This window comes from Mustelus asterias, chromosome 29 (assembly GCF_964213995.1).
Source record: "Mustelus asterias chromosome 29, sMusAst1.hap1.1, whole genome shotgun sequence".
NCBI classification, from domain to species: domain Eukaryota; kingdom Metazoa; phylum Chordata; class Chondrichthyes; order Carcharhiniformes; family Triakidae; genus Mustelus; species Mustelus asterias.
Window position 1 is genome coordinate 19,160,531 of NC_135829.1, and position 10,930 is coordinate 19,171,460.

A 10,930-nucleotide genomic window follows, 5' to 3' on the forward strand; every position below is an offset into this window, starting at 1 on the left:
CTCTCTCTCATGCGCTCTCTCTCACTTGCTCTCTCTCTTGCGCTCTCTCTCTCACTCGCTCTCTCTCTCTTGTGCTCTCTCTCTCATGCGCTCTCTCTCTCTCATGCGCTCTCTCTCACTTGCTCTCTCTTGCGCTCTCTCTCTCTCATGCGCTCTCTCTCTCTCATGCGCTCCCTCTCATGCGCTCTCTCTCTCACTCGCTCTCTCTCTCACTCGCTCTCTCTCTCACTCGCTCTCTCTCTCTCTCTTGTGCTCTCTCTCTCATGCGCTCTCTCTCACTTGCTCTCTCTTGCGCTCTCTCTCTCTCTTGCGCTCTCTCTCTCTCATGCGCTCTCTCTCTCTCATGCGCTCTCTCTCTCTCATGCGCTCTCTCTCTCATGCGCTCTCTCTCTCATGCGCTCTCTCTCTCTCATGCGCTCTCTCTCTCTCATGCGCTCTCTCTCATGCGCTCTCTCTCTCTCATGCGCTCTCTCTCATGCGCTCTCTCTCTCTCATGCGCTCTCTCTCTCTCATGCGCTCTCTCTCTCTCATGCGCTCTCTCTCTCTCATGCGCTCTCTCTCTCTCTTGTGCTCTCTCTCTCTCACGCTCTCTCTTACCCTCTCTCTCGCTCTCTCTCTCTTGTGCTCTCTCTCTCTCACGCACACTTTCTCTCTCTCTCTCTCTCTCTTTCTCACGCTCTCTCTCGCGCGCTCTCAGTTTATTATGGTCCATAATTTGTATAACATAGGAGACGTCTTTAAGATGTTTCATCTATTTCACAAGGTCCGTATGGAATGCAAGTTTTTAAAAAATTAATTTGTGGGATATGGGCGTCGCCGGCTGGGCCCAGCATTTATTGCCCATCCCTAGTTGCCCTTGGAGGGCAGTTGAGAGTCAACCACATTGCTGTGGTTCTGGAGTCACATGTAGGTCAGACCGGGTAAGGATGGCAGATTTCCTTCCCTAAAGGACATTAGTGAATCAGATGGGTTTTTCCGACAATCGGCAATGGTTTCACGGTCATCAGTAGATTTTTAATTCCAGATATTTTTTATTGAATTCTAATTCCACCATCTGCTGTGGCGGGATTCGAACCCGGCTCCCCAGAACATCAGCTGAGTTTCTGGATTAGTAGTCCAGTGATAATTCCACTAGATCATCGCCTTCCTGAATAGGTCACAAATAATAACAAAATCGGGTTCATTTTCAAACGAGCGTGCATTTTGACATTAAATGTCAGTTTGGCTCAGTAGAGAGTGAGTCTCATGTCTGAGTACCAACTTCACGGCTCCAAGCTCCAAGATACACCTGAGCACCTAATGCAGACTCACTGGGTAGGACTGAGGGAGTTGGAGGGACCATTAAACCGGGATTCCATCTGCCTTGCTCAAACAATACAAACAAATCCCTTGGCAGGCATGCAGAGGGAGCGGAGAATTCTAGTCATGTACTGGCTGACATCTATCCCCCAAAACCACAATGGTAATCTGGTCAATTATTACTTTGCTGTTTGGGAACCTTGACTCGTATCAAATGGGTGCCACCTTGTTTACAAAACCAAGGAATTCACTTCGAAATATAGTTAGTATTGAAGTGCTTTGGGATATGATCAGGTGCTACATTAATGCAGATTATTGAGCGAGTTTATTTAGTTTTATTATTAGTGTCACAAGTAAACTTACATTATCACTGCAATGAAGTTGCTGTGAAAATCCCCCTAGTCGCCACCTGTTTGGGTACACTGAGGGAGAATTTAGCATGGCCAATTCACCCACGTCTTTCGGACTGTGGGAGGAAACCGGAGCACCCGGAGGAAACCCACGCAGACACGGGGAGAATGTGCAAACTCCGCCCAGACAGTGACCCAAGCGGGAATCGAACCCTGGTCCCTGGCGCTGTGAGGCAGCAGTGCTAACCACTGTGCCAATGTAAGTGATCATTGAGTAAATAATTTTTTAAAATTTCTATTTTTGAAAAAAAAACAGACGGAGTTCCGATTCTTCTGGCTCCAGTCGAAGCTGCAGGAGGAAGGCGAGAAGCTGGCAGAGATAGCGTCCCGCAATCCAGTGAGTGCTCCCACTTTCTTTGTGGCAAGGTTTGCAAACAGCAGTCTGAGCAGTCAGTTTGTTCACTCTGGTGCGGAGATCGGGGACAGGCTGAAGTGAGCTACTTCCGGGTACAGCAGAGTCCTTTCCCCAGTGGCGCTGGGGCTCGATCGGGTCTCGGAGATCCATGCTTCGTCTTCGAAAGAAGGTTTGACAGACTCCACCATTGGGAAGACTCCACCACTTTAGACTGCCCGTAATCTTAACTTGTCGCCTCCCAAAGGGCAAAAAAAATGAGGCGAAGATTTGCTTCGTTTATTTGGAGCCGAGATACTTTACGGGGACGGAGTGGAGGGAGCTCGAGTCCCCAGGCACACTGCATCCCGAGTGTCTCTTGTTGAAATTATTGCCATTCCCGCGCACTGACCTCCTTGAATTGATGAGCAGAGAATAACTTTTTCTTTTTGCTTTTGATTGACTAGGCTATAGAAAAATTGCAAATTAAATGGGTAAATAGGTTTTATCTCAAAGCCGCTGTGATAGAGAGGAAAAGGTTATGCTCAACTGGCTCAGACCTCAACTGGAGTACACAGTTCAGTCTCTGTTAACGGAGGCACAGTGCAGATCCATCAGATTCAAAAAGGAATAGAAACATAGGACAGTGGAGCAGGCTCTTCAGGCCTACTCCACTATTCATTATGATCATGGCTGATCATCCAACTCAATAACCTGATCTCCCCCCCCCCCCCCCAAACTTGGTTCCCTTCGCCCCAAGAGCTCCATCTAATTGCCTCTTAAAGTTTATTTATTAGTGTCACAAGTAATATAGTTACTGTGAAAATCCCCCAGTCACTACACTCCAGCGCCTGTTTGGGCATCACTGAGGGAGAATTTAGCATGGCCAATGCACCCTAACCAGCACGTCTTTCAGACTGTGGGAGGAAACCGGAGCACCCGGAGGAAACTCACGGGGAGAACATGCAGACTCCGCACAGACAGTGACCCAAGCCGGGAATCGAACCCGGGTCCCTGGCGCTGTGAGGCAGCAGTGCTAATCACTCTGCCACCGTGCCACCCCTTGTTTTGGCCTCAGCTATTTTCTGTTGGTTGCCAATTCCACAGGCTGACCACCCTCTGGACGAAGAAAGTTCTCCTCATCTTGGTCCTAAAAGGTTCACCCCATATCATTAAACTGTGACCCCTGGTTCTGGACACATCCACCATCGGAAACATAGAATTATAGAATCCTACAGTGCAGAAGGAGGCCATTCGGCCTATCGAGTCTGCACTGACCACAATCCCACCCAGGCCCTATCCCCATAACCCCATTCATTGACCCTAGCTAGTCCCCTGACACTGAGGGGCAATTTAGCACGGCCAATCCACCTAACCCACACATCTTTGGACTGCTGGAGAAAACTGGAGCACCTGGAGGAAACCCACGCAGCCATGGGGAGAACGTGCAAACTCCACACACAGTGACCCAAGCCGGGAATCGAACCCGTGTCCCCAGTGCTGTGAGGCAGCAGTGCTATCCACTGAGTCACCCCTGCATCCTTCCTGTATCTACCCTGTCTCATCCTGTTAGAATTTAAAGGTATCTATGAGATGCACCCTCACTCTTCTAAACCCCAGTGAATATAATCCCAACCGACTCAATCTCTCCTCATACGTCAGTCCTGCCATCCCAGGAATCCGTCTGGCAAACCTTCTCTGTACTCCCTCTATAGCAAGAACATCCTTCCTCAGATAAGGAGACCAAATCTGGACACACACACACAGTTTGGAGAAGTTGATTTGATCTAATCGTGGTCTTTAAAATGTTGTAAATGTATATTTTTTGATGGTTTTGTGGCTGGAATCTATGTAGCACGTTGTTGTGCTACATAGATTCCATAGAATCCTACAGTGCAGAAGGAGGCCATTCGGCCCATCGAGTCTGCACTGACCACAATCCCACCCAGGCCCTATCCCCATAACCCCATTCATTGACCTTGGCCAGCCCCCTGACACTAAGGGGCAATTTAGCACGGCCAATGCACCTAACCCGCACATCTTTGGACTGCGGGGAGAAAACCGGAGCACCCGGAGGAAAACCCACGCAGACATGGGGAGAACGTGCAAACTCCACACAGACAGTGACCCAAGCCGGGAATCGAACCCGGGTGCGTGCCTTATCCAGGTACTGCAGCAAAATGGCTGTGGATGCTGGAAACGGGAAATAAATAGCAGGAGCTCAACCAGTGGAGAGAGAATCACAGTTAATGTTTCAGGTCAACGGCACTCCGCCAGAACTGGAAGGAGTTCGAGCTGTAACATACTTCTGTTTTTATTTCAGTTCTATCCGAGTGATTGTCTGCTTTTCACTCGGGCAGTAGGATGTTTGGCAAGGACTCTGCGAGGTGCATATTTGCTTTGTGTGTTTATAATTCGGGTGAATTACATCGACGTGGTCAGAAACCCACTGTCCCACCCCGAATGTAAACGGACCTGCTGTTTGAACAAGTGACCTGTGACAGCAAAGTAGGCGAGACTTTGCTCTGCCCCATCCACACAGCTACAGGGCTGGTTGAGCAACAGTGGGAAAGCAAACAAGGAGACGTGCAAACAGTGACACAATTTGGACTTGAAGGAAAAACAAACTGGGCAGAATTTTAACCCCATCCTGAGCCTTACTGTAACAAGATGGCCAGGCTCTGAAGGATAGCACAGCAGAAGCAAGACTTTCTAAACATTGCGAGCGTTTAGTTATGGGAGACGCACCTTGCACACCGTGATCTCCGACTGACTCTCCTAGCTGCCCCTTGTATGTGAGCCCAGGAAAGGCCCCCCTCCCAATTAATATCCACCACCCGGGTACTATTGGAACAGCTGCCATAACAGCACAAAAGCAAGAAAGAAAAGACACAAAGGAAACAAAATGAGAGATTATGGTCTGAAATTAAATTGAACTTAATGTTGAGTCCAGGGTGGCAGGATGAGCAACAATACCTCCTCTTTCAAGTGGTTGAGGTGAATGGTATAGATGCGTTTAAGGGAGGCTAGATTAGCACGCGAGGGAGATACGATTAAAGGGTTACAGAATATTACAGTGCAGAAGAGGCCCTTTGGCCTATCAAGTCTGCACCAGCGCATGAAAGGCCCTGACCTTGCCCACCACTTGCCAGCACTTGGCCCATAGCCTTGAATGTTATGACATGCCAAGTGCCCATCCGGATACTTGTGGTGGCATCCTGCCCCCACCACCCTCCCAAACAGTGCATTCCAGACCATCACCACCCTCTGGGTAAAAAAACATTTTTCCTCAAATTCCCCCTAAACCTTCCATCCCTCACTTGTAACTTGTGTCCACTTGTGACTGGCCCTTCAACTAAGGGGAACAGCTGCTCCTTATCCACTCTGTCCATGCCCCTCACAACCTTGTACACCTCAATCAGGTCGCCCCTCTGCTCCAACGAAAACAATGCAAGCCTATCCAACCTCTCTTCGTAACGTAAGTGTTCCATTCTAGGCAACATCCTGGTGAATCTCCTCTGCACCCCCTCCAGTGCGTTCACGTCCTTCCTGTAATGTGTTACGCTAGTAGAGTTAGATGAGGAGAGTAGACAGGAGGCTTGAGTGGGACATGAATGCTGGCATGGACTGGTTGGGCTGAATGGCCTGTTTCAGTGCCCTGTATTCTGCATATCACAAAAGAGCCAAGCTCTGTCCCATCATTTTTGAAATGTTATTTTGGCTCGCAAGACTTGGGTTGTCATCACCGTTGAAAGATGCAAAAATGAATCTTTCCTCTCTCCGCAGTTTAAGTTCGTCGGCCTGCCAAATTCACTGTGTAACCCAGATACCATTTGTCAGACGCTGGCTGCAAATTACCCATTTGAGGTAAGTTTGAAGGAAGTTTGATTTGATTTATTATTGTCACATGTATTAGTATACAGTGAAAAGTATTGTTTCTTGCATGCTATACAGACAAAGCATACTGTTCATAGAGAAGGAAAGGAGAGAGTGCAGAATGTAGTGTTACAGTCATAGCTAGGGGGTAGAGAAAGACCAACTTAATGCAAGGTAGGTCCATTCAAAAGTCTGATGGCAGCAGGGAAGAAGCTGTTCTTGAGTCGGTTGGTACGTGACCTCAGACTTTGGTATCTTTTTCCCGAAGAAAGAAGGTGGAAGAGAGAATGTCCGGGGTGCCTGGGGTCCTTGATTATGCTGGCTGCTTTGCCGAGGCAGCGGGAAGTGTAGCCAGAGTCAATGGATGGGAGGCTGGTTTGCGTGATGTTGCTGTGTACCGTGTATCTACTTGTCCCTTCACTCCCCTCACCCCCAGTCCTATATTTATACCTATTTTCATCCTGTATTTTTCTCGACATTGTGACCACTGTGTGACACTAACCCACTTATTTTGTTGAAAGCTTAGCCAGAATAACATTCTCTGGAGAATCACAGCCTCTGACCCCCGAATGAATCCAGTTAATATTTCGCGGGGGGGGGGGGGGGGGGGAGAAATGTCAAAGTTAAAAATGAAACGTATAGTAACCCTGGTGCCCCTCCCATCACAAGGGCACTGTTGTGTACGATATCCTCCAACTTCAGAATACAAGAGCTTTTCACTCCTGTTTAGTGTCTTTTAAAAATATTCTTTCAGTGTGTCGCTGGTTAATCTGGTATTTATTGCCCATCCCTAATTGCCCTTGAGAAGGGGTGACACAGTGGTTAGCACTGCTGCCTCACAGCGCCAGGGACCCGGGTTCAATTCCCGGCCTCGGGTCACTGTCTGTGTGGAGTTTGCACGTTCTCCCCGTCTCTGCGTGGGTTTCCTCCCACAGTCCGAAAGATGTGCAGTTTAGGTGGATTGGCCATGCTGAATTACCCTTAGTATCCCCAAGATATGTAGGTTAGGGGAATTAACCATAGTAAATGCACGGGTGATATAGGGACGGGAGGCAGACTCAATGGGCCGAATGGTCTCCTTCTGCACTGTAGGGATTCTTAAAACAACAAGAGAGTGGTGAGCTGCCTTCCTGAACCGCTGCAGTCCATGAGGTGTAGGTACACCCACAATGCTGTTAGGGAGGGAGTTCCAGGATTTTGACCCAGTGACACTGAAGGGGCTGCGATGTATTTCCAAGTAAGAGTTTTAACAACACCAGGTTAAAGTCCAACATGTTTATTTGGTAGCAAATACCATGACTTTAACCTTGGACTTTAACCTGGTGTTGTTAAAACTCTTACTGTGTTCACCCCAGTCCAACGCCGGCATCTCCACATCATGTATTTCCAAGTCAGGATGGCGAGTGGCCGGTCTCTTGAGTCAGAAATGTGGGGGTTCAAGTCCCACCTCAAAGACCTGAGCACAAACTATAGGGTGACACTCCGTCAGAGTCCTGAGTGTGCTGCACTGTTGGAGAGCTGCTGTCGCTGGGATTAGATGTTAAACTGAGACCCCCATCCCTCCCCTCAGGTAGACGGAATGGCAATGTCTGAAAAAAGAGGAGATATCTACAATATCCTGACCAATATTTTGTCATTACCCAATAGCAGTGAAACAGATGCTCTGGTCACAATCTCACTGCTGTTTTTGAGAGCTTGCTGTTCCTGAATGACATTATAACAACAACTGGATTTCAAAAGGATATATTTGGCTTTGGGACGTTTGAAGTTTGTGAAGTTTCTCACCGCCAGGGGCTGGTGGCGCAGTGGTACTTTCACTGGATTAGTAATCCAGCCATCCAGGTTAATGCTCTGGGGATCTGGGTTCAAATCCCACCACAGCAGATTTGAACTCAATTGAAAAAGCAATCTGAAATTGGAAGTCTCATGGTGACCATGAAACCATTGTCGATTTGTCGGAAAAAACCATCTGGTTCTTTTTTTCATTCATTCTTGGGACATGGGTGTCGCTGGCTGGGCCAGCATTTATTGCCCATCCCCAGTTGCCCTTGGAGGGCAGTTGAGAGTCAACCACATTGCTGTGGCTCTGGAGTCACATGTAGGCCAGACATGAGTGAACCAGATGGGTTTTTCCGACAATCGACAATGGTTTCATGGTCATCAGTAGATTCTTAATTCCAGATATTTTTAATTGAATTCAAATTCCACCATCTGCCGTGGCGGGATTCGAACCCGGGTCCCCAGAACATTAGCTGAGTTTCTGGATTAATAGTCCAGCGATAATACCAGTAGGCCAACATCTCCCGTACGAATGTCCTTTAGGGAAGGAAATCTGCTGTCCTTACCCAGTCTGGCCTACATATGACTCCAGGCCCACAGCAATGTAATTGACTCTTCAATGCCCTCTGAAATGGCCAAGCAATTACAGGGTCCAGCCAGCAACACCCGCATCCCATGAATTAATCTGAAGCATTTCCTTCTCTCTCTCCTGCTCCCTTTTTTACCCCGACGTAGACCAAATGTTTCCTCTTGTGGGGTAATCTGGAACAAGAGGTCACAGGTATAGATTGAGAGGCGGTAGATTTAAAACTGAAATGAGGGGGAACTACTTCTCGCAGAGGGTGGTGAATTTGTGGAACTCACTGTCCCATAGCGCGGTGGAGTCTGAATCATTGAATGGTTTCAAGAAGGAGATGGATATATTTCTGATAAGGGGAAGAGGTGGGGAGGTGGATTTGAGACCAGGGAGAGATCAGCTATGGTCTGATTGAATGGCAGAGCAGGCTCGAAGGGCTGAATTTGCTGACTTCTGCTCCTAATTCCACGTTCCTATGTTCTCCTCCTTTCAGCCCCGCTCCCTCTTTCCAGATATTTGTTAATTTAAGTGTGAAGCTGGTGTGTCAGGATGAATGCCTTTGAACAGTTGAGGTCCCACTTCAAGTCGGATCCTCTTCCTCTCTGGTATGGGTGTGTGACCTGAATTGTGCGTTGCAGGTGGATGGGTTGCTGTTCTACCACAAGCAGACGCACTACACCCCAGGGAGCACCCCGCTGGTTGGCTGGCTGAAGCCGTACATGGTGGCCGACATCCTGGGCCTGGCCGTCCCCACCTGCCCCTTGTCCGTCAAGCCCGAGTACGCCAACTCGCAGATGCAGCAGATCATCGAGCTGAAGAGGAGCAAGGCAGGGGCGGACAGCGGCAGCCCAGGCAAGAAGGAGGCCTGTGAGTCGGGGCGGTACGAACTGGAACACCTCTCCACTCCCAAAAAGGCTGAAACCTCAGCCGCAAAAATGGAAATCACGGGCAAAATCAAAAGCTAAGCACCCAGGCTGGGTGGACAGTCACCGGGGTGGCAGTTTCCCTGCCCAAAACCATCCCAGAGGCACCCCATTATTTATTTTTGAGCGGGAATTGTTGAGAGGAATCGTTTGGGGGGGGGGGGGGCGAGATTTTGCCTGTTCTTGTTCCCCATCTTTAGCAGCAACTTCTGCTGCTTTTGAACCATCCCGTGTGAGGCTGGACAGTGACTCTTGTAAAGAGGGGAGTGCGAATGATAGTCCTCAACACCCCTACAGTCACGGTGTACAGGGGAGGACAGACGTCAGGGCCCTTGAGGAGAGCCAAGTATGTTTTTAGCATTTGCTGGAATCTATCGAGGGGCCTGAATTCTGAGTTAGTTTTTACACTGCAGGTTGGGGATTGGTGGGCAGCATTTGTTTTTATCAATCCGGTCCGTAGGGGCACGAGTAAATCTGGCAGAGGGGCTGGAGACAGTGGCAGAGGGGCGGCACGATGGCTCAGTGGTTAGCACTGCTGCCTCAGAGCGCCAGGGACCTGGGTTTCGATTCCCGGCTTGGGTCACCTGTCTGTGTAGAGTTTGCACGTTCTCCCCGTGTCTGCGTGGGTTTCCTCCGGGTGCTCCTGTTTCCTCCTGCAGTCCAAAGATGTGCAGGTTAGGTGGATCGGCCGTGCTAAATTGCCTCTTAGTGTCAGGGGGATTAGCGGGGTAAATATGTGGGGCTATGGGGATAGGGCCTGGGTGGGATTGTGGTCGGTGCAGACTCGATGGGCCAAGGTTCACTCATACCCGTCGTATTAGGTGAACCATGCACATCTTGAAAGGTTGCCCCCCCACTTTGCAAACCCGTTTGAAGATTTGCTCCTCCCCCCGCCCCTCCCCGGAACCTGCTCATACTGACAAAAGCTCAGGTTGCCTGCCAGATAATTGGAAACGTGTTGGGACTGTAAATAGCTGGCGAGCGACATTAGACCTGGCTGCAATTGCTCCTGGCAATGTTTACAATTCACCCTGGATGCTCTGAGCTATTCTCAGGGTCATCGGAAGGATTGAGACCAGACATCATTTCGCTTTCCGAGCAACCCTCATTTTCAAAACGAGAAATGGATTGCCGAATTTATGAGGTCTGATGTCTCTCCTTGAACAACAATCTTTGAAACATCTCCTGTAGAAATGTGATACTTTGGTTGGGAATCCTGGTATTGTTATTTTGTGCCTGTTATTTTGTGCCAAGCTGTTGTTTCTGAAGGTTGATTTATCAGTTTGCTGTTCGGCCCCTGTGCTGAGGATGATGAATTGTGCTGTCAACAAGTCGTGGTGACCTGCTTTTTAATAAATCAAAAACTTCTCCTTGTAATACCGCACGAGTCGCAGTGTCTGGGCACCTCACTTCTCCCCCTAATGGAATCCCAGCTGCAAAACAAGGTTGTGAATCTAATCTGTCGTCCTTGCCTTCTAACCAGGGGGGGGAGGAAATGAGAAGAGGGTCTCCGAGGGTCTGTGCAAGTGACACCCTGCACAACAGCTTGAACTGACTTTTGGAACAGTCTTCCCGTAAGCAATGATAGTGCAGCAAACATTGTGGAGAAAGACCGGGAGATCTAAATCCAAAGCACACACACTTGACTTGACCCAGTCCGCCAAATACACTCACCTCACTCACCCTCACACACTCAAACACGCGCACCCTCGCGCGCTCTCACACCGTCGCGCGC

At 49.1% G+C, this 10,930-nt stretch overlaps 1 protein-coding gene across 1 annotated transcript in view; it reads left to right on the forward strand.

Annotated features, from left to right (window-relative positions):
- snupn (snurportin 1) overlaps positions 1–10,651 on the forward strand; it is a 32,729-nt gene extending 22,078 nt beyond the window's left edge. Inside the window, exons 7-9 of the mRNA XM_078200152.1 lie at positions 1,966–2,046; positions 5,827–5,907; positions 8,911–10,651. Of these exons, the coding sequence (XP_078056278.1) occupies positions 1,966–2,046; positions 5,827–5,907; positions 8,911–9,237 (489 nt within the window). The 3' untranslated portion in view covers positions 9,238–10,651. The remainder of the gene's footprint in view (positions 1–1,965; positions 2,047–5,826; positions 5,908–8,910) is intronic.
- Positions 10,652–10,930: the final 279 nt, after the last annotated feature.